This window comes from Thamnophis sirtalis, unplaced genomic scaffold, assembly GCF_051295495.1.
Source record: "Thamnophis sirtalis isolate CommonGarterSnake01/CBP01778 unplaced genomic scaffold, rThaSir2_p1.2 scaffold_8, whole genome shotgun sequence".
Lineage (NCBI taxonomy): Eukaryota > Metazoa > Chordata > Lepidosauria > Squamata > Natricidae > Thamnophis > Thamnophis sirtalis.
The window spans coordinates 37,953,012-37,977,998 of record NW_028261388.1 but is presented as its reverse complement, the minus strand read 5'-3'; the positions used below and the strand labels follow the sequence as shown (position 1 = coordinate 37,977,998).

Sequence of the window (24,987 nt, the reverse complement as noted above, 5' to 3'; positions counted from 1 at the left end):
CTTAAAATTCCTATTATTTTTAATGTCCTAGGAACATTTACTTTGTGACTTATACCAGTTTCATATTTGTTTGAGAGAACAACTTTATTAATATAAATAACTCAAAATGTCATTTTTTATACAAATGTATACATTATCTTTTCTTATATAAGAACTAATTAATATAATTTCTTATGAACACTTTCAATATGTACATCACAGGTGGTATTCAGCAGGTTCTGACCACTTCTGGAGAACAGGTAGTGGAAAATTTGAGTGGTTTGGAGAACTGGTAAATACCACCTCTAACTGGCCCTGCCTCCATCTATTCTCTGCCTCCCAAGTTCCAGCTGATCAGGAGGAAATGGAGATTTTGCAGTAACCTTTCCTCTGGAGTGGGGAGAGAATGAAGATTTTACAGTAGCCTTCCCCTGCCATGTCCACCAAGCCATGCCCACCAAGTCTTATCCACAGAACCAGTAGTAAAAATTTTGAAATCCACCACTGATGTACATATTTATGTGACTGGGATCTCCTCTGTATACAAAGTCACATGTTAAAAAAACAGTGTTCCTCAACAGACTCAGCTTTAGTATTTCCTATGAAACATAAATTGCTATTATTTTTTCTATGGCTTTTGTCTTTGATGTTAATAAAACCTAGATCTGGTCTGGTAAAAATGAGTAGTTTCCAGCTTATGGAGGGTTCTTACATGATTAAAATTAAAGTCTATGTCATGGTGCTAGGGAAGGGCTGTCAAACTGGCAGCTGGTGAGCCAGATGTGTCATGCACAGGCCACACCCACCTCATCTCCGCAAAGGCAAAAAACATCACATACAACACGATACATCACATGACACGATAGAGTTTGACACCCATGAGCCAAGGACAATAAAACATAATTGTTCTGCACATATTACATAAGTAGTTAACTGCCCAGTCTGGTTCTGGGTGATCTAGCCCCAATTAGGAGGGAGTAATTCTGAGGTTCATTTTCAGTGAAATATGCTGAGTATCTTGCACATATAACCAACTGGATTTGCTCTGCAATGTACTTCTGCCTTAATGCAGAACCAGCAGAAATTACATGACTGAGACTTGCATGGTTAACTTGGATTTGCTCTGCATTGTACAATCCCTTTGAACCTGTGGAAATGAACACGATTCTTGTAGCTATTCGTTCAGCCACTTTTGTGTTAGATCCATGCGTTTGCTGGTTGGTCAAGGCTGCCCCACAGAGAACATATGATTGAGTCTGGTGATGGTTAATGCTTTATTGAGGGAAGTAGCCTTTGATACATTGATCAATGTACTGCTTCAGGAGTTTGACATGGGTGGTAAGGTGATGCTGCTTCTTTTCCTTCCTCTGGGATTAGTTCCAATTAATGTTGATAGGGGGAGAGTTCCAGTACATAGCCTCTATCTGTGAACAGCTGAAGACCAAGCTCTTCAGCTTGGTGCTCCTTTATTTAACTTATTCAAGAGGCCACTGGATGAGGTGATTTGACTTTTAGGGTCTTCATATCTCATAATGGTTTCGTATCTCCATCCTGGGCTTCTTGAGCAATTCTTTGGGTGCTTAGGCATTTTGGTGTCTGGTTTTTTATCTATGTTTCTGGATAGAGTGGTACTGTCTAAGATTGACCTGGTAAAAAATCTGGGGGTTCTCTTGGACTATTGGTTCCTGCTGGAAGAGCAGATAGTAGCCATGGGCTAAAAGGAACTTTGCACACCTTCAGATTGTCTGCAGATTATGCCTGTTACTAGACTGAGTTCTGCTCTTTGTCACTCCCATATGGACTATTGCAACAAAGGCTACCCTTCAAGAGCATTTGGAAGCTTCAGCTGTTACAGAATGCAGCTGGTTGGTTATTTAGTTATTTGGCATATGTAACACCATTGCATGTATTGCATTGGTTGCCAGTATGTTTCTGAATGCAATTTAAAATGCTATTTGTCACCCTAAAAACCCTTAATGTTTTGAGACTGGGTTAACTGAGGCACTATCTTTCCCAGTTGTTTCTACTTGTCCAGTACTGATTGGCAGAATGGATATGCTTCATATTCTTTCAGTCAAGGAATGTCAGCTAGCAGGGATCAGGAGACATCTGGCACACTGTCTGTCCTCTGGAATATTCTCCTTCTTCAAGTCAAGTCAAGTCAAATAGGTTGTTTTTTTTTTGTAATTTCAACAATATACAGTACAGTACACAGTGAGACACTCTTGAGCTTAAGATAGTCCTGATCAGGCTGGCTTTGAGTCTTGACTGTGTGTAAGGTCTGTTTTCTGGCTATGTTGACATTTATGAAATATTATGGATTAGAATACCTCTCAGCTGTCACATGTATTTTATTTTTCTTGTTGTTTTGTGTTTTAATTGGCTTAATTGATTTTATAGTTGTTTGCTAGCCAGAGTCACTTGTTTGAGATAGTCAGCTATACAAATTGATTAAACAAAAATAGTTAAAAATTAACGTGTGAGCTGAGCTTGGACCATCAAGCAAACTGCCAAGAATATGCTAATTTGTAAAGATAGGAAAACAAAGTTCAGTTCTAAATATAGATCTATATAAAGGCTTTGAGTGGAGAAAGCAAATCATCGGTGTATATAGTTTTATTGTTGTTTTTAGTAGAGTTTTATCTAATAAAGTCATGACTGAGAGTTTTCTGCTGAATAAGCCTGTTTATACAGTTGCAATAATGTTCACAAAGGCACTAAAAATAATCCCAGAGAGTTTTTATGAATTGAACCACATATGAATTGATTCACATTAGTGTGTGTGTGTGTGTGTGTGTGTGTGTGTGTGTGTGTGTGTGTATTCAGTAACAGTTTCAAACTCTTTAAAAGGAAGAAACAAACCAAACAATTGGGAAGGAAGGAAAGAAATTTAACTAGAGAAGAAATAAAAAATGTGGAAGATTTTGCTATCAGAAAGATCCGAGATTATATTTGGTGTAGTTAGTTGCTAAAGAAAATTAGGAATTTATAATACTAAATTGATATTTCATATACAGTAATGTGGGTTATTTTTTTGAGTTTAGTTTTCTTTCAACTACAACATCCAGTGTGCTTTCCGCATGGATGATCACCATTAGGATATCTAAGGAACTCTGGCAATCTATTCAGTTGATAAAACACAATTAGTCACTCAGAAACTTATTAAGGAAGTCTCTTAATAAAGTCCACTGAGACAGATTACTTTTAATTAATGTTTTATTTCATTCACTTGATTATTGTGTGATCAGAAAAGTAACAAGTAAACAAACAGCATGTCATTTGACCTTTTACAGAGCAAGGATTTTAACTGTAAGGAAAACTGGATGCAGTACTATAGGTAATGGACCTATTATATAGAGATCAGTATAACTAATGATCTAATTTACTATTAAAATCTTAGTTTTAGTAATGTATAATTCATGGTTACTGTACTTATCTGGTTGTGTGATCAGCATAATCATGTTATTGGAAAGCTCAACTGAGTGCTTCTAAGATAAAGCAGTATTTCCTAGTTACTACTTTTTAATTAAATGTGGCAGATACAACTTGACTTATTTCTGAAATAGTGATATGGGAAGTTTTTAATGTTCAAGTAATAGTAAACTTCCTTCCTGATTCTGCATCTTTTGCATTGAAATTTTTTCCCCCTTATGAACATTATTTACATTGGATCTGACTTGGTTGGAGATTGTGATTCACTGTCTTATAAAATAATTGTATTGGCTGGGTTATTTTATTTTGGAATACCAAAACAATGATGCAGTGAAACAAACTGATCTTGACTTTGAGGATTCCAGCATATATGATGGTTTAAAACTCTCAAGAGAAAGGGATCTGACCAAGGCTTGACAAACAGGGAAATATGATTTCAGAAAATTGATGAGATGACCTTATGGTATAAATATTATTAATCCTTAGGAAGAACATTCAAATTTAGATTTAACTAAGAATGAGAATTAAATTTTTTTTTACTTAGTAGGTTTTTATTTCCACCACTCATTTATGGATGGCTTACAAGCATTAAAAGTAATAAAAGTCACCCAACTATTAAATATTAAAAATAAAATATGTTAGGAGGCCATATTGAAGCAAAACTCTATAACTTGGGAGGGCGCACATGTTTTTCTATTTAGTTTTTTTTAATATCAGTAATGATATTTTCTCTTTGATCATGTACCACCATTTTTCTTCCAAATTAAACTTCCAAATCTTTCAGCAGTTTTTCACAAGGATGATGTTCAAATCCTACTTTTGCATTTAGGCATTTAGCATATCTTTTTTTCAAATGTGATATTCACAACTATAAAAAATATTCCAGATGTGGAAACACTACAGATTTATTTATGGTCATTACAGTGTTAGAAATTTAATTTTCATTCTCTTTCCTTTTCATGGTTGCTGCTTTTGTAGTCCCAAGATTAATCAATCAATATTATTTATTTGGTCAATTACCAGCAAAAGAAAACCATAAACAGGATGCAGTAAATAGATGCAATAGTATAGTAGCAACTAACAAAATAAATAATAAATAATTTACTCATCTATTACTATATTATTAGGCTATCCTGGTAAATCTAAAATAATAAATCTAAAATAAACTATATATCCCTAATGATTTAATAGTTAAGATATATCAAACCAGAAGTAATATTTAAGCAAAGGTCATTACATTATCAGTTTTGTCTTCCTTTCATTTCAGCAATACAAAATTTTGGTTTTAGATCCTGAAGAATAAGGTTCAGATAAAATTTATCTTGACTCCTTGGCAATTTAATTTTTAGGAGAAAATATAGATTGATATAATGCAGGGCTGGGTTTCAACCGGTTCGCACCGGTCCCTGCAATCCGGTTGGTCGCCGAACCCGGAAGTAAGTAACTTCCGGGAACGGCGAAACCCCCCCCCCGCGCCCGCGCGCGTCCGCACACCCGCGCCTGCTCCTTACCCGTTTTTTTTGAATTTCGCGCTTTCCACGCATGCGCAGAACGCCTGCGCGATCCTCCAGGAGCAGCTGGAGCATCGCGCAGACGCTAATACGCATGCGCGTGCCGTGTGCGTGCACACGCGCGCCGCGTGCGTGCGCGAGGACGCCGCCGGCCTCGTTCCAACCGATCCGGTTGGAACGGGGCGAGAAACCCACCCCTGATATAATGTCCCTAAAATTTACAACATAATAATATGTGTGAAATGGTTTCAACTTCCTCACAACTACATGGACAGATACACTTACAGGAATTTTAGGATACTTACAGGAATTTTACAATGACTCCCGAGAGTGGGTACAGGATTATGGGGAGACTTAGTGCTGCCACTTGTGTGCTGGACCCGTGTCCCTCCTGGTTAGTTTCGGCTTCCCGGGAGGTGACACGAGGCTGGCTCCAGGCGATTACCAATGCTTCATTGAGAGATGGGTTCTTTCCCACCACCTTGAAGGAGGCAGTGGTGAGGCCCCCTCCTTAAGAAGCCTTCCCTGGTCCCAGCTTCTTTAGCCAACTATCGTCTGGTCTCCAGCCTCCGCTTTGTAGCAAAGGTTGTTGAGAGTGTGGTAGCACATCAACTTCCCCAGTACCTGGATGAAGCTGCCTACCTGGATCCGTTTCAGTCGGGTTTCAGGCCCGGGTAGAGAACAGACATGGCATTGGTTGTGTTGGTTGATTATCTCTGGTGGGCCCGGGACAGGGGTTGCTCCTCTGTCCTGGTCTTATTAGACCTCTCGGCGGCTTTGGATACCATCGATCATAGTGCAACGACTCAGGGGGTTGGGAGTGGGGGCACTGTTTTGCAGTGGTTCTCCTCCTACCTCTTGGATCGATCGAAGTTCATGTTGACTGGAGGGCAGAGATCAACCCCGAGGCGCCTCACTTGTGGGGTGCCCCAGGGGTCAGTTCTCTCACCCCTGCTATTCAACATATATATGAAACCGCTGGATGATATCATCCATGGTTTTGGGGTATGGTATTATCAATACACTGATGATACCCAACTTTTCATCTCTACACCAAACCACCCCAATGATGCCCTCGATGTGATGTTCTGGTAACTGGAGGCTGTGCAGATCTGGGAGGGGATGAACAGGATCAAGCTTAATCCCTCCAAGACTGAGTGGCTACCATCCTGATTTGTGCATCGCATACCATCTTTGATGGTAGGGGGAGAAATTTTAGCCCCCTCAGAGAGGGGCCACAATCTGGGAGTACTCCTGGATATGCGGCTTAGTTTAGAAGAACATCTTACGGCCATGACCAGGGAGACCTTCTACCAGGTATGCCTGGTACACCAGTTGCGTCCCTTCCTAGATCGGGATGCCCTGTGCACAGTCACTAATACCCTCGTCCTTTTTTGCCTAGACTACTGTAACACTCTCTACATGGGGCTGCCCTTGAAGAGCACCCAGAGATTCCAGCTGGTCCAGAATGCGGCCATGTAGGTTGTCATGGGGGTACCTAGATGCTCCCATGTTACACCCCTTTTAGGTGGCCTGCACTGGTTGCTGGTTGTTTTCTGGGTGTGATTCAAAGTATTGATCTTTAAAGTACTCCATGGCTTAGGCCCAGGGTACTTGCAAGACCACCTACTGCCACCGGTAGCTTCCCACCGTCCAGCACGATCCCACAGAGTTGACCTCCTCAGGGGCCGTCAGCCAGGTAGTGTCGGCTGGAGACCCCCAGGGGGAGAGCCTTCTCTGTGGGAGTGATTTCCCTTGGAATGAGCTGTCCCTGGAGCTTCTCATAATCCCCGACCTCCAGTCCTTCCGGCGTGCCCTAAAAAGTTGGCTTTTTCAGCAAGCCGGCCTGGCCTGAATAGAATAAATTAAATTTTTAATTTTTAATTTTAATTTAATCCTAAATTTGATTTAAATTGTCAATTGAAGGTTATTGGATTTCCTATTTAATCTTTTTTAACTTTTGTCATATGTGTTTTTATGTTGTATGCCGCCCTGAGTCCTCTGGGAGAAGGACGACATATAAGTCCAATAAAACCAAACCAAACCAAACCAAACCTTAGTTGAAGAAATGCAAATGGAAGAAAGTTGGATGTAAGTTTAAAGAAAGAAAGAAATTAAAGAAAATGATTCTGAGCTTAGAGAAAGTTAGATTTAGTAAATAATTTGCTAGTTCCTATATGCGCTTGTTTATCCAAATTCTGTCATGCTTGTTAGCTTCAATCTGCAACTCCATGTCCTTGTTCTTTGAAAAATTAATTGCTTATCTTGATAAGAACATAATGATATTAAGAATAGTGAACCCATATGAATCCCACTTATGCTCTACCATCTGCTTCCAGAGTACTAGAAGTAGTGGAGTCAGTTCAGTTGGGAAGAATTGCATTTTGAGCCAATAAACTATTATCATCTTCCAATTCCAATTCAGCCATAACCTGAATTGATAGTATTCCTATCTCAAGTCTTAGCTAATTATTTGTTCTGTTGGGTGCAGTTTAAACTGATTGCAGGACATTGGTTTTCACTGTTTCCTGAAGCATGATCTTCACATAATTTCTTGTTTTTCCCAAATACTTTTTCTTGGTTCATTTATAGACTGTTGTTATCTATTTCTGTGTATGTGTGAAATTAGTGTGTGTGTGTGTGTGTGTGTGTGTGTGTGTGTGTACGTATGTATATCACACATGCAACATGTTTTCCTTTATAACTGTCTGGTTTGGTTCTGCAACCCAACAAGATAGACACAGACTGCAGAAAAAGTACTACCAATCTCCTTTCCATTGAGGACCTGTACACAGCACAAGTCAAAAAGAGGGCTGTGAAAATATTTACAGACCTCTCGCATCCTGGACATAAACTGTTTCAACTCCTACACTCAAAACAATGCTATATATAGAGTACTGCACATCAGAACAACTAGACAACTAGACACAAGAACGCCATCACTCTGCTAAACGAATAATTCCCTCAACACTTATTTACTAAGTCTGCACTACTATTAATCTTCTCACTGTTCCTATCACCCACCTCTCCCACTTATGGCTGTATGACTGTAAATGTGTTGCTAGAGTCCTTATGATTTATATTGATTGTTTCCTAATATGATTTGATTGCTTGACTATTATACACTGTGACTATCATACACTGAGAGCATATGCACCAAGACAAATTCCTTGTGTGTCCAATCACACTTGGCCAATAAAGAATTCTGTTCTGTTCTGTTCTGTTCTGTTCTGTTCTGTTCTGTTCTGTTCTGTTCTATTCTATTCTATTAACCATCACTTAGTCAAAGAAATATTTCAGAAGCCTACAATCACTTTCAGTTTTTACTACCCAAGTAATTTAGTGTAATTTGCAAATTTGGGCAGCTCACAGCTAAATCCAGATTATTAAACACCTTTTCACTGAGATAAATCCCCAAGTATTAATTTTGATTTTTAATGCACATTAATAATGTAAAAAAAAGGACAGGTTCTCTTATCCCAAAACTCCTAGGTTACTTAAGAGTCTTTGATAAATGTGGTCAAAGACTTTGGAAAAATCCAACTGTACAAGACTGCAGTGTTCCTCCTTCCATGAGTCTGTTAATATCTCAATAAAACTCAGACAGTTTGGTGACTCTAGATTTATTTCTGCAGAATCTGTTATTATCTCATGTTCAATTTGTCTTCATGTGCTGCTTTTGTCTTTGATTACTATTTCTACCAATTTGCCCTGAATAGACATTAAACTGTTAATAATAGTAATAAATCCTATAAAGTATCTTGTTTTCACACTTCTCAAATAATACATTTCACTGAATATAAATTACTTTCATATTTCTCTTGACATATCTATCTCTCACTTCCATATAACTAAGCAGCAAAAACCACTTTATTGTATACTGTCATTTTTGCTACTTTCAACAAACCTTCATTCTTTCAACAAATTACTTACTATAAACTATCATGCTATCAGCAATTGCACATCTTAAAATTTCTGTGCCCATTTTTCTCATCATTAATGAACATTAGACACCTGTGACCTTTTGCATCAGATCAGTGGTGGGTTCTGGCTCCCGTTGCAACTGGTACCCTGCAACAGGGCTGGGCATCCACCATGTGCACGTGCACAGTGCACCCATATGTACCCACTGCCTGCAACTCTCCAGCTGCTTGGCAGAACATTATGCAGGCACCATACATGCCATGCACATGCGCAAATGCCCTAGCTCAAATAGAGGCAAGGAGAGCGTGCGAACAGGTGGGCCATCCATAGCACCATACCGGAACGGTACTTGGTTCTCCCAGTAGGCACCAGTATGCCCCGGTCGTAACCCACCACTGGATCAGATCTTCAAATATACTTCCTTATCTAATGAAGAAACAAAATGACCATGGGCTGGAAAAAAAAGTGATAACAAGAACAACTTTCAACTTCCTGTCAGCTTCCCCATTGAGTTTCTTTGTGGGTAGCTGGTACTCAGCATGGGAAAGCTTTTCTTGCCCCCATTTCCTTTGACACAATACTTTTGAACTTTGCTAGATAAATGTAACATTCATATTTATTGTCCCATCATACAGTGTATCTAACTTTCATTGCAAATAGTTTGGGTTTATAGCCAACAAAGCATCATCTGCATAAAAGTATGTTTTAAATATAATTGCCAACCAACACACATCTAATGTCACACACATCTAATGTCACACATCTAATGTAAGCATTTCTTACATGTATACTATTATAATATTATCAATAATTTATGGTCAAAATTTGCATATCTGTATTTTGTATATGGTGGGAAGGTAATAGTATTCCATTCACCTTTGGCATTTAGTCATGCCAGCCACATGACCACAGAGACATCTTCAGACAGTGCGGGCTCTTCAGCTTTGAAACGGACAGGAGCCTTGCCCCTTGAGTCAGGAACAACTAGCACATATGCACGAGGGGAACCTTTACCTATTTTGTATATGATTATTCACTTTGCTTGGTAAATATTTTTATATAACTTTAAAAAATGTGACTGTCAAAAAATAAAAACTTCTCAAATCCATTGTTTTGAAATATTTTATTAAATTATTAAATCTTACTATGATGGAAGAATTTCAATTTATGTAGAAAATTCCTTTAGAAAAATGTCTGGTATTTTTCATTAGTTGAGAAAAATATTCAAAATATATCAGCATTACTTTGCTTATAGAATTCAGGAATTTTAAAAAGTCTTTTCTCCAGCTCTGAAAAAGAATAACCATTGTCTATGATTATTGAAGACTATTCTGCCACTTCTCTCTATGTCGAGCCCATAGTCTCTTGGACTCACTGAATTGCAGAAATATATTTTACATTATCAAAATAGTTCACTAGGAAAAAGTTAATTATATTTGTTTACTTTGATTTTACCTTTAACAAACACAAATTTATTTTAATTGATACTTAAATAATTATAAATTGTATGTTTTAGTAACTACATTTCTGATTGAAATAACTAAGGCCTTGAACTGATTGCCTAAAATCACTAGCTGAGAAAAGTCTAATAGGAGTAAAAGACTGCATCTGTACCATCAAAAGACCAAGGAAGGTCATCAATCCCATTTCCCTCACCCAGGTCTGTTGTTTTCCACTTTCCTCTAGAAAGGGAAGACTGGAAGGGTGTTATCTAATTCTAAGTGTTATCTAATAGTGTACATATAAGTCCTTGATTTATAACCATTTATTTAGTGACAGTTCAAAGTTATGAGTATAATGAAAAAAAGTGACTTCGGATTGCTCCTTGCACTTACTATATGTATGTTGCAGTCATGTAATTACAGTTTGGATGCTTGGCAACTGGCATTTATTTATGACGGTTGCAAAATCTAAGGATCTCATGATTGTTATCTGCAACCTTTGCAGTTGGCTTCTGGCAAGCAAAGTCAATGGGGGAAACTGGATTCATTTAATTCCCATGGTGACTGCAGTAAAAAGGTTGTAAAAATCAGATGCAATTCATGTAACAACCACATTGCTTAGGTATGAAAGTTTCAGTCCCAATTGTGGTCATAAGTTGAGAGTTACACCTGTACTGCTCGATTAACAGGAGCATTTTTTTCAGATAAGCGGCATCACCATCTGCTTCAAAGCACTGATTCAGAGGCATTAACCAGCTGCTGAATTCAGGAATTCATTTGACCCCAACTGTCTGAAGGAACCTTGGAAGGAAACATTGGATTCAGCCTGCAAAATCTAGACATAGCAAAGAATCCTGACAACCTCTTCCGAATATTCTGCCTCAAAATAATCTCATATGACTTTGCAAGATAATAATCTAATTATTTAATTACATTTTGGGTAATATAGAATTTAATTCTCAGGGAATTTCAATTATTTTATCAAAAATTGCCTTGCAGACTTGCACAAAGCTTGCAAATCTCTCACAATGGCCTGAAGAAAGAAACTCTTCTATCTGAGCTTTTGACCAAAGGATGAAAATTATTTTAATGATACTCTTGGATTTTTTTTCTTTTGAAACAATTCAGTTGGAGAAATAGGAATATTTTCCCATACTCATTGCTGTAATTTGATTCTAACATGGGTTTGTACTTGTATCTAATTATACTGATTACTCCATTTCCTCCATTATTGCAAGATACATCAGTTCTGCTGCTTCATCTCTCAGCATTTCTGCTTAAACTATAGGCACCCTGGAATCTGCAGTAGAAGAGACACTTCTTGCGGGGTAATCTAGTAAAGGATTGCCCTCTCTTTATTTCTGATATAACAGGGTTTGTGGTAGAACTTCTTTTTTTATCACTGGACAATTCCTGCAGTACATAGGTAAACCATCATAATGGATCGCCTTTCTTACAAAGGTTAGTAAATTTCAGCTATTAGTAGTAATTTACTAGTACAATTAATTTACTCATATGATTAATCTACAATTAATCGAATAAAGCTTTTGGGCTTGGCATGTCAAAAATTTAAAAAATGCCTATCTGACTCTATTGACATGCAACCAAACAAAAGAGAAATGATTACCGTATTTTTAAGTATAAGACACACTTTTTCTCCCCTAAAAGAGGGTGAAAAATTGGGTGTATCCTATATACCATATGTAGCCCAACCCAACCACCAACCCCCATCCTTTGGCCTCTGCCTCCCAGCAATTTGCCTCCTTGCAGCAAACAGCAAGCAGCCTGTTTCAGTTTCAGCTCAGCCTGAGTAGCATAAGCAGCTGATTGTCAGTTAGATCAGCCTCCTGACCATCAGCTGTTTCAGGCTGCTGTGATTGCCATTGCCTACTGCTGCCTTTGCACATCCCATTTTTGGTATCCGCATCCCATTTTTGGCTCTGGGCCACAAGTTTTCAGCCTCCGCTTGCCCCATTTTCTGCCCATTTTGATACCCGCCACCATGAATGGCCAGAAAATGGGGTGTGAGGAGGCCGGAAATGGACGTGCAGAGGTTGTAAAAGGGATGCAGACGCAAAAAAATGAGGCGGCAATAGGCTATGGCAATCCCTGCAGCCTGAAACAGCTGATCATCGGGAGGCCGATCCAACAGACAATCAGCTGCTTGTGCTAATCAGTCTGTATTGAAACTGAAACTGAAACAGGCTATTTGCAGTAAAGAGGCAAATTGTTGGGATGCAGAGGCAGATTTTATTTTCTTGTATTAATCAGGTGGTGCTGAAACTGAAACTGACTGTTTGCTGAAAGGAGGCATATTGCTGGGAGGCAGAGGGATATTTTTTTTGCTCTCCAAAAGCTAGGTGCATCTTATACTTCGGAACCTCTAATACTCCCAAAAATATGTTATATAATATACCCAAAAATCTAGGCCACCCTGAACAGCATGAACAGTAGTACATGGGGAGTAGTGCCAACATTGATTCAAATCAAGGTCTGGGCCTTGACTTGAGCCCTAGTACTTCTACAGCCCTTCACAGCATGTGAGCATTGGGGAACAGCATTATCCCATCCCCAGGATCTGCCATGTACCTCTTTCTTTAAAGTGGTGCTCACTTTCTGTTGACCGATGCCTGCAGCTAACCCGAACTTCTCTGAACACACACTGTTTTCATTCTTGAAGCATCTTTGGAAAATGCTCATCTATGGCCTCTGCAATCTCTGAAAACCACATAAAAGCATGTCTGTCTTGTGCAACATTCAGAGGGTTCAGAGGCTAAGTGGAAGCACCATAGCCTTTGTAGTCTCCAAAATTACATAAAAACAGAGCATGTTTTGGAGAACCATGGTTGGATGTTGGTGAATACTAGCATGTCACCCTTTGACACTTATGTGATAGATTCCCGATCAATGGTTTAATGCAGATAGTTTGAAAAACCTGCTATTCAAAATGATGCTAGGAGTTTAAATGCAATAGGGAAGTCTAAATACACAAATTTAAATACAGCATGAAAAAAAAAAAAACAAATTAGAGACTCCTTTTAAGTCATTTACAGGTCCAAAAATTTAGGAAAAAAGTCTTTCCGATACTGAAAATAAGGGGAAATAAGACTTATGGGACTGAATTCATATCAACTGTCTGATGCATAAAATGGTCCTTAACCCAATCATTATCTTTCTTATAGCTAACTTCAAATGATGAGTAGGAACTACAATTTCCTTTTGAAGTAATTTGAGCAAAAGTGCCATAATATGAAATATGCTTCAGATCATTTGAATTCAGCAACTGTAATTAAGCTGGTGCTGCAGAAATATTTTAAATGGAGATACTTTTAACTTTTCTTAGAAACTGAGCTCTTGATTCATCTTGCATCTTTCTTAAAGAGAAATGCAAATCAAGTAGAAAGATAAATAGAAATAGAAAGAGGGATTGAAAGCTCAATTTTTGCTAGTATGTAGAAAAGCTGTGAAGTTCATCATATTTGATTCAAAATTGCACGTGGTTGTGAGGATATTTCACCTGTAGTCAATCTCTTAATGCAACTGTCTTTTCCTGGGGCTTCACAAGAATTTCAGATAAGTAGTCCTGGGTACTCAAAGTAGCACTTTATTATCAAAGGTAAAGGACTGTACAGATGTACTGTCAGAGGTGGTATTCAGCTGGTTCAGACTGGTTCTGGCGAACTGGTAGCGGAAATTTTGAGAAGTTTGGAGAACCGACAAATACCACCTCTGGCTGGCCTCGCCCCCTGCCTCTGCTGTTCCCTGTCCTATATTCCCTTGTTTTTAGCTCAGCTGATTCGTGCAGCGGAGTGGATTGCTGCGCCTCAGCTGAGCTAAACAACAGCTAGGCTCACCAGCACTGACAATGAGGATGGTCTTTGAATGCTTCACTCTCCTAGAACCAGTAGGAAAAGATTTGAAATCCCACCGCTGACTATAGAGTTAAATTGACATCACTACATAGTAACTTTTAGTGATGTTATATTCAAGCAGTTATTCTACCTGATGTGTGGTTTAAAATGAAAGTAGTGAATATTTTCTTTTAGGAATTTCCATGTATATATTAATGTATGAAATATTAAATTATCACATAGTCGTTGACACAGTGCAATATTAAATGAAAGAAACAATTTTAATAAATTTGAGTGTCAAAAAATGTTGCTTGAAAAAAAATCAAACTACTGTTGAAAATCATTGCATTTTGGCAAAATAGTTGTTTGAGAATTTTTGCAGTGGAAAGAAATCAAACAATATAAGCAATTATGCTCATGACATAAATATATTTGTATATTTATTGGAAATAAATATACAAATTTCAATTTGTGATTTCAATTTTTAGCATTCAGTTATTATCTATATTCCTGAAATGTAATAATAAAAGTAATATGAGGATCAGAATTGTAATGAATTTCCTCTACTCTTCTTTTGTCTTTCTTCAAAAAAGATAACAAATATTTTATTTTTGTATGATAACTATTTTTGAAAGTTATGATTTTAATTTTGAAAATATATGCTTTTATGTTACATGCAGTTTTCTATTTAATATATTATACATATTTGTCCTTTCTTCTTCCTTCAAAGCAATTGCCCTTGGTCAAGAACAAGTAGAGGACTAGTTAATCAATATTCACCTTTTAAAGTTATCTACATTTTGCTATTTAAGAAGAATTGATCTGAACTCCTTGACTGGAGAAACTTAGCTCTTTAAAATGTTGCCTTCTAAATAGAACTAATAGGCTTAGAAGATCAGGCGATCAGGAAAGTGGAGAGATGTTTAGACAGAAAAGTTTTTTCATTGGAAAAGTTCAGTGACTGTTTTACAGGAAAAGTACAGCTATGTGACAAATAAATTGGATATAGCTACTATAAACTTCCTGTAAGGGTAAACCACTAAATGGAACTTATTTGTTAAGGATTCTCACAATTATTTCTTTTGCAGTATATTTACTGCATGTAACTAATATAAATAATTAATTAAATAAAAACGTGGCATATTTTCCCCTATTAAATTACAATGTCAGAAAATAAGAAATAACTATGTTTGTGCTATATGGAATCAAGAAATACTGTGGTCTGTTTCTGCTTCAGAGACAAGAGCTACTTTGCAACAACAAAACAAGATGACAAGATATCTTACATTTTGAGGTCCTAATATTGCTTAGGACTTTAATGATCTCTCTCTAATAATGATTATTTAATAATAATAATAATTTTATAAAGATGTTACAACTACCAGAAATATCAACTGAAAATGGAATAAAATTTAAGATTTAACTCAGATACTGCTCATTCACTGTATTAATTATTATGGGTCAAAGGATGCATTCCTCAGATGAAAAGTATGACATTTTACCAGTGGATATGCAAAAAAGTTAAATAATTGTTTAGCTAATACTTTGTGGAGTAAAAAGAACAAAACAGATGTCCATTTTTATTAATGATAAATTTAATAAATTTATAAATTAGAAATTTGGTGAGGCATCTTTTAAGATTAAGTGAGAATCATCACATTGATTCATTCTGGGATTAATAAAAAGCATATATTTGTACAGAGACAAAGAGAGAACAAAATGAGCCTACTGACCCACCAGTGCTCATGTTCTTTTATAGTATAGTTTGTGGACAGAAGATCAATTTTAGAGCTCTTAATATTTCAGCTTTCCTTAGAATTATTCACACATGCATGGACACAAATGTATGGCATGGAATTTAAAAGCATAGTATGTGCAGCACAGCGCTAAAATAATAATTTAAAGATGAACAGATGTATGAACATTTATAAAATCTCATATTCCTACAGTGTCAAACTGGGAAAATAATACTCCTGCACTGAAAAAGTGTGGAAGTAATAAAGCAGTGATAATAAGTGAATTTAATTAATTTTCCACTCCTTAAGCAATTAAATAAAAATATTTAAATAAATATACTTTTAGGTACTCCTGAAATTTATTAGGTTCCTATTAAATACTGCTTGTTTAGTAGGAAAGAAAGAAGGGAGGGAGGAAATATTCAGAGAATGATTCTAATTCTGCAATTACTCTAAAACATATGATTATATTTCAGTCTCCATGTTTAGGTTGTTAAAAAATATTGCTGTTCAGTTATGATCAATATTTTGCATTTTTAGATTAAAGTACTTGCATAATAACCAGACACCATTATTACTTTATTCTACTATTACATTAATTGCAGAGATTTTAAACTTAAGTAGCCTTATCAAATTGGTAAACACCATAAAAGCTGGTGTTATGCAATATTTTTGTACATAAATCAAAATGAGACAGTTATTTGGGGCAAAAGATTTGGAGATCATGGAAGCCATATAATTTAATTTTATTTGACTTACCATAGGAACCATGCCCTTTCTTCTGTTCCTTTAATTTGAAGTAGATTTATTTGCATGCCACAGGATTTATTAATAAGCTTATTTTTATATAAATAGCCTTTTGAGAATCTTCATCTTCAATAATTTAAATATAAATAAAAATATATAAAAATTTGGTTATCAAAGGCCAGCTATCAGCAAATTTTACAGCCTGAAGAGTATGAATCAAAATATGCTGGAATAAGCTTAGTTTGTAAAGAATTCATACATTGTTCAATAGGAAAATGTCCAATTAATCGCTTCTTGCTTGCAATTTTATGTATGAGGTTCATCATACATTGAAGCTTTTAGATTATCTTTTTGATCAAAACAAACTACAAGTAGCTAATATATCTAATCACCAGCATAAATTCAATTTAGTGCAGTCCTTTATAACTGCAGTATTAAACTATGATATTCTATGTAGTTTAAAGCAATCTGAATCTTAATACAGTTATGCAGAAATATTTTCAATCATTAGTAAAATAAATTTCTTTTCTTTTACTGGGGAAATATTATTCTTTCCATCAATATTTTATATATATATGAAAAAGAAATTTATTTTACTAACCAAAATTAAAGATCATACTCTGATTTTTTAAAAAATTGTCCATGATTCTAATCATTATGATTAGTGTTTCTACAGAGCAAAATATTCCCCTACTTTTCTTTCTCTAGCAAATAACTTTTATGCAATATCTACAGTATTAGTTTTTGGATCTTTTTCTCAATAATATTATGTTTCTTCCAATATTCAATACTTATCATCTATTATAGTTTCTCACTTCTGTATTCTTTTGAAATTAAATAAATGTATACAACATATCATTCTTTAAGTGTTTTGCTACTTTAGCTAGCAAAATGCCAGGCCAACAAAGCTACTACATATTTGAACAATATATTCAATACCAACTTATATTATACTCCTAATTGCTTAATATACACACAAGAAATTGTTTACTCATCTGAAGAGCAAATAACAATGAATGATTCCATTTTACATATTTCTTATATGAGTAAACATTTTTTCTGTAAATGAAGCTTTCATCATTCTTCATTGATGACATACTTGTTTTCAATATATGAACTTTATCCAACAATTAAATAAATAATGAATTCAATGCATTCTGCATTGATAAATGAAATTCAGTTAAAAGCTGGACCCATATGGCTGAGCATAGTTTAAAACTTTTCTTGGAATTTAATTAAAACAATAGTCTTACCATGGCATGAACCATCTACTTCTTCATAGCCAACACTGCATATGCATCGTCCTAAAGGTACTAGCCAATCCCCATCTGCTCCACAATATAACTTTGGAGTATCCCGTTCTTCAGCACTCTTCACACAGGAACCTCGTACTTCCACTAAAGAAGAAGAATCAACCCTTGGAATGGTGTCAGGAAACATAGCCAAGTTCCGAACAGTGAAAGGACACTTTTTGTAGTAAACACGGACAGAAACCAAAGCAATGCATGCCCCAATATCTTGAAAGGCAAGAAAAAATCCTTTCCGGTTTATTGGTCCCACCTCACGAATTTCTGTATTTAGTTTCAGGATGCGATCTCCCAAATCCATCTGAGTGAAACTCTCATCAGCTGCAATAGTATCAATTTTGCTGTATTGGTTTGGCTTGAATTTAATTCCATGAGATTCATCTGATTCCAGATAGTAAAGGTTGAATGTTTCTTTGCATGTCCCCAGCACCCATGGAATGCTGTTGCAGTCCCTCAGTGTAAATTTCATTTCCACATAAATTTTCTGGGCGGCATCACGCGAGATCCAATTTGTACGAAGCCAGTTGTTTTGGTTCGGTTCCATAACATTACATACCTGGTATGTGTGGATAGGACGATTATATTCATCCATTTCTGTTATAGCGTCCCACTAAAAAGAAAATACATTCCATTGAAAAATCATCAAAATAATCAAAAACTGTAGGCATGTTTTATTTATATTAATTCAAAAGATCATAACGTTGCTGATATATTGATATTGAATTGAAGAACTGTGACAAAACTGAAATTGCCAGAAGTAGATTACTATCATTTCAAATGGTTATTTCATTTGAGGGCAGTACTTTATCAAAAGCATGCAGGTACCACCCCAAATACTCTGTGATAGGCTCTGGAAGTAGATTGATTGTCTGCCATTAATCTGGATGGTTGTTTGCACCAATGCTCTCCCTTCAGGAAAAATGAAACACAATTCAACAGAGACATTTTGAGCTCCATTTTTTCTTTTCTTTTCTTTCCAGTAGCTGCTTTTTAAAACAACTTTGGCAACATTCCCAAAGCTCTCAGTAATTCTCAGTAATTACTGAGCACATCTCTGCTTGGCCCATTCTCAGTCTCAGTATTCAGTACAGGTTCAAAAGGGTAGGGATGTGTAGTATGCCTAATATTTTAATAACACATAGACATGGATATTAGTCCTTGGAGAGAAGAATTTGACATTGTTTCCAAGGACAAAGGAAGAAAGATAATATACAACTATTTTATTAATAATCTTATAGTAAAAAGAAAAGAAAATTTAAAATAAGGCATATTTAAGACATAATTAAGAAAATAAGACTAAGTCAAATTGAACAGGATATTTATTAAAGATTGGAACAATATATTTTGCAAAAGAAGTAAAAACATGAAAATAATGGAAATTCAAAAATAAACTAACTAAAAGAGGGTCAAATGCGGACAGGAATGAGCATGCAAGTAAAATAAATCTGTCAAAATCTCTATTTGCTACAGAAACTGCCATCATTCATGACAAGAGTCTGGACAACAGTGAAGTTAAATAAGAATAGGTGAAAATAAGATCTATCTTCACTTCATATCTTTTCACCTATCCAAAAGAATACAAATGGGGATATCAGTAATGGACTGATGGCAAGAATCATTCTGATTTTAAGACAGATTTGTTGATCAGTGAAGACATTATGTTTCTTTCTCCTATCTTCAACAAGGCATAAAACACCAGCAAATGATAAAAAGCTATTGATAAAGCTTCTGCAGCCCAGTTATCTTTAGTGCAGTGAAATTACATAGTGCTGAAGCTTGGCTGAGGCTTTTATTATAAACATCTGTTCAATCTGTTGAAAAGGTAAATTCCAGATGACTGATAGAGATCAAATACTTCTTTAAAAAAGGGGGTTGGAGGAGGGGGAAAGGAAAATACAGAAAACTACAGATTAACCAGGACAATTTGCTGTGAGGATTCTAGAGCAAGTATTTAGAAACTGATCTGTAAATAATGAAAATAATGCAATAATTACCAAAAATCAGCATGGCTGAGTAATGAATTATTCTTGCCAGAGTAATGTAATCTCATTTTTTCACTGATATTTTTCCTAGCAGATTCTGGGAATGTTCCACAAATAATATACATGCCAATAATGCTAATTTCTAAGATATTAAATTGGCTCTATAGCATGACAATTATGTGAATTTGTTATTGGCTTGAAAATAGCTGAAGGAATTCCAATTTATTAAATTTTGACTATGTGAAGGTTGCTACATCTAAAGTAAAATATAGCCTATTTCATGGCTTCATGGGACATACTATCTTTTCTGTGTGCCTGTAAGGGGAAACCTGGTATATACATAAAAGAACCATGATAAGTTTATCTTTCTTATTTCTATGAAAACAAAAATCTGATGTCTTCACTGCTATACTTGGAAACAAACTCCAAATTTATGATATATACATATAAAGATTTTTGTGTGATCTTTGTGAGGTGCAATACATGTGAAAAGCATTCTTTCTGGATACTTACAATAATAGCACAAAACAAAAATAAGCAAAAATGTTAATTTAATACTGTTCTGGAAGATCTTGTGGGATGAGTCTGGGACTCTCCCTAACCTAGAAGAGTCATACAAACATCAATTGTTCTCTGTTTGAAAATTGAAAAAAAACTTTCTGGTCTAATAGATAACTAAATAAATAGCTCCATGTTTTATATTTGTTATATTTGTAAAATTTGTTTTCTTGCAGATTTAGTTTAGTTTAGTTTTAGTTTTATTAGTATTTGTAGGCCGCCCTTTTCCCTGAGGGGACTCAGGGCGGCTCACACAAAACCGGGAAGGGGGAATACAGACATTAAGATAAAAACATATAATAAAATAGTAGGCAACATACATTCATCATTCGGGAGGGGTAGCTATCCTTATCCCCAGGCCTGACGGGCGAGCCAGTTCTTCAAGGCTATGCGGAAGGCTTGGACGGTGGAGAGGGTACGAATCTCCACGGGGAGCTCGTTCCAAAGGGTCGGGGCTACTGCTGAGAAGGCCCTCCTCCTTGTAGTTGCCAGCCGACACTGGCTGGCCGATGGGATGCGGAGGAGGCCTAATCTATGGGATCTTATTGGTCGCAGGGATGTAATTGGCAGAAGGCGGTCTCTCAAGTATCCAGATCCACTGCCATGTAGGGCTTTATGGGTGACTAATAGCACCTTGAAGCGCATCCGGAGATCGACAGGTAGCCAGCGCAGCTCGCGGAGGATAGGTGTTATGCAGGTGAATCGAGGTGCACCCGCAATCACTCGTGCGGCTGCGTTCTGCACTAGCTGAAGTCGCCGGATGCTCCTCAAGGGCAGCCCCATGTAGAGCACATTGCAGTATTCCAGCCTAGAGGTCTCAAGGGCCCGAGTGACTGTTGTGAGAGCCTCCCGATTCAGGTAGGGTCGCAACTGGCGCACCAGGCGAACCTGGGCGAATGCCCCCCTGGTCACAGCCGTTAAGTGGTGGTCAAATGACAGCTGTGGATCCAGGAGGACTCCCAAGTTGCGAACCCTCTCTGAGGGGTATAAAATTTGACCCCCCAGCCTGAGTGGTGGAATATTAGTCAAATCTTTGGGAGGAAAACACAACAGCCACTCGGTCTTTTCCGGGTTGAGCACAAGCTTGTTAACCCTCATCCAGATTTCAGACTAATGTCTTTGAAACAGAAGCACAGATGTGCCATATAAATTATTATTACTAACATAGCAATAATTAATTTCTGTTAATGTATTGAAAAATCATTCAAGTTATATCAAGTAAGAGTTTTTGCCAATAGGACTTCACGGGCATTGGCAGTAAAAGTGCTTATCCATATTTCTTGTACCATAAAATTCTAAACAGATTCTGTTTCATAAAATCTAAATCTAGATGCTATAATATTAGTTCCTAATGTTAATTGCAAAGATGCATTTATTTAGTTGACAAGGATAATGATCAGGTCCAAGAATATTTGTTGTATTATCATCTCTTGAAACTTTATTGTGATGCTTATTTTTTAAAAATACTAAAGTGCCTTGTTTTTTATTATATTTGTTTTAAAACAATTTTAAAACATTATATATATATATATATATATATATATATATATATATATATATATATATATATATATATATATATATATATATATATATATATATATATATATATATATATATATATATATATATATATATATATATATATATATATTCACTAAAGCAGGGGTGTCAAACTTGATTTCATTGAGTGCCGCATCAGGGTTGTGTTTGACTTTAGAGGGGTGGAGGCAGGGGATGCCTGAGGGCATGGTGGGCATGGCCATCGTGAGCATGACATGGGACTAATGGGAAACCTGCGGTGGCCTAGTACTAAGGCAGGACTTCCCTGAGACCCTCCCTCACTCTCATTATACAGGAAATGCTGGCGTTACAAATGTAATAGAGCCTGCCAATTACATTAGTAACCCAAATATTTATTTAATTGAATCCCATTAAATGAACGTGACCACTCTCTGCTTTCCCTAATGCATTTGTTAATTGAATACACAGGTCATTAAATCCACTTGAGGTATGTCAGAGTGGGGAAGAGCATGAGGGGCCTAGTGCTGCAACAGGCCATCCAAGCTCTTCAAAAAATATAAGTGTAGTAAAGCCATGAGAAATGGAGTGATGAGGACCAAATGTGGTCCTCGGAGGTTCCATTTCGGCCTGTAACAAGCCATGGGAGGCTATGGAGGTGCAAACAGAGCCTCGGAGAGCCAGATGCAGCCCATGGAGGCTCCATTTTGGCCTCTGGAGGTCCTCATGGCCCATTTTGGCTGGCGGAGTGTTGCAGGAGACCATCCAGGCCAAAAATGGGCCATGGGGGGGGGGGGGATCTAGCAGACCAGTCCTTTGCTATTTCCTAGCACCACAGGGCAGATCTAAGCACCCTGGATCTGGTCCATGGGCCTTGATTTTGACACCATGCTCTAAAGTCAGCATATGCTTAAAATTGATTTTTTTTTTTTTGTAAGGGGCAACTTTCTCCAACCTAACACTCTCCAGATGGACTACATTTCCTAAATTTCCAGCTAATAATTTAGGAAACTGTAGTTTAAAGCATCTGGAAGGCATAGTTGGAATGCAACTATTTTTCAGAACTTAACAGATAACTCAATACATTAACTGAAAACTAATCAGTTTTCAGTTACTGTATTGATAGTGACAATCAGTGTCTTTTCAGAAAGAAAAAAGGCACTTGATCTGGGTACTAGAGATCAAAAACCATATTTCTTAGAAAAATCATTTACTATGATTTTTAGTAAATTGTCTCTGAGGAAGAAATAAATTTATATGAATAAAATATTCATAAATATTTTACTTTATGCTTTCTAGAATTGGAAATAACTAATCCTAAGATCATTTTTAAACTGGTAGCCAATCATTCTTTTTCTAAGAATAGTTAAGAATGTGTGCTTGTTAATTGTAGATCAGCAACTTTTTACTACTCCTTCTTAAGATTGCTGAATTCATTTATATCTTCAGAAAATCTGTTTCTGGGGCTTATAAAATTACATTTATTCCATATTACCTTCAAAGTCTTCATGGCCATTTTCTCTTATGCATTGAGTTCACAATGTCATATAGATAGATTTTGCCTCCCACCCCTAAATAGTTTTTTTTTAAATGTCCACATTGTGAAGAGCAGGATAAACCCTGCAAAATGCTGACATAAAATTCAGAAATGATGTTTTCTGGAGGGCACTAGATCAGGGAAGGCTGAAATAGATTTATAGCTATTTCTTAAATGTATTTAAGAATGAAGAAAATAAAGAAAATTTCACAAGGTTGAACTATCCAAAGTGATGCACTCTACTTTTGGCAAATAAATGAGTCATTTCAAAGGGGACATTTAAAAAGGTTTTTCTTTTGTTAAAACAATAGAGGAGACTTGAATGACAGTACTAGTTTTGGCACACCTACACCTTTAGAAAAAGGTTAACCGTCACTGATCTAGAGTTTACCTCTATTTCCTTTTATATCAAACAGAATCAAACCAAGACTATTTTGAGTTTATTTCTCACGTTATTACTTTTCCCAGAACTGATATGTCTTTTATTACCATACCGCCACACCTTTGTCAAGGTTATGTCTGCATTCCTTTATATCTTTGAATTAGATGATAAAAACTTTCAGATCACTATCAACCTTGCAAGTTCTACTAGGAGTTTCACTTTCACTTCTCAACTCCCAGCTTAAATTGAAATTTAAATAAAGAATCAATTTTATCTGTTGTTAAGTAGTAAAATAATTATTGGTTATAAGTTTGCTTTTCTTGAATAGCATCCATTTAGAAGTCAAATAAATGTCTTTATTTTGATAGCAACCTTACAAGAAAGATAAGGATAAAACAAAACAAAAGCTGTTATATGTAGTTTTGTAGTTAAAAATCCAGAGTACCTTTCAAAATTATTTCAATTTGTGAGATAAAAGTATAAAACTCAATGTTAGTACTAAATAATTAATTTTACCAGACTCCTTGTACACTTAATACTATTAGTTTATAAGGAAAAACACCTTAAAGCAATGTCTCTGGCTTGCAGTTCACTGTAAGTTATAAGACCAGTAGCATTGGATAACTTCTGCTTTATAAAGAATAAAGAAATGTTGATAAAGTCACCTTCAACTAAACACCATTTCTGAAATGTGTCATATCTAATGTATCTTTTCCTGCTTTCTGAGCATTTTACATTAGACACACCAATATTTATTTATTTTAAAGCAGTTTAAATTGTAAATTTAAATTGCTTATATTTTTACTATTTATATTGTTGTGTTTGTTTCTTAGTATGATTTGATTGCTGATTAATAACCTATGACTATCACTAAGTTGTATCTTATGATTCTTGATGAATATATTTTTCTTTTTTCTCCCCCCCCTTTTTGTACATTGAGAGCATATGCACCAATGACAAATTCATTGTGTGTCCAATCACACTTGGCCATTAAAGAATTCTATTCTATTCTGTTCTGTTTTGTTCTATTCTATTATATTCTGTCTACATAAATAATTTCTATGATCTCAGTATCCAC

General features: G+C 36.1%; 1 protein-coding gene across 1 annotated transcript in view; it reads right to left on the bottom strand.

Annotated features, from left to right (window-relative positions):
• Positions 1-24,987, bottom strand: part of EPHA6 (EPH receptor A6) — a 415,820-nt gene that overhangs the window by 283,890 nt on the left and 106,943 nt on the right. The window contains exon 3 of the mRNA XM_087721464.1: positions 17,876-18,539. Coding sequence (XP_087577590.1) covers positions 17,876-18,539 — 664 coding nt within the window. The remainder of the gene's footprint in view (positions 1-17,875; positions 18,540-24,987) is intronic.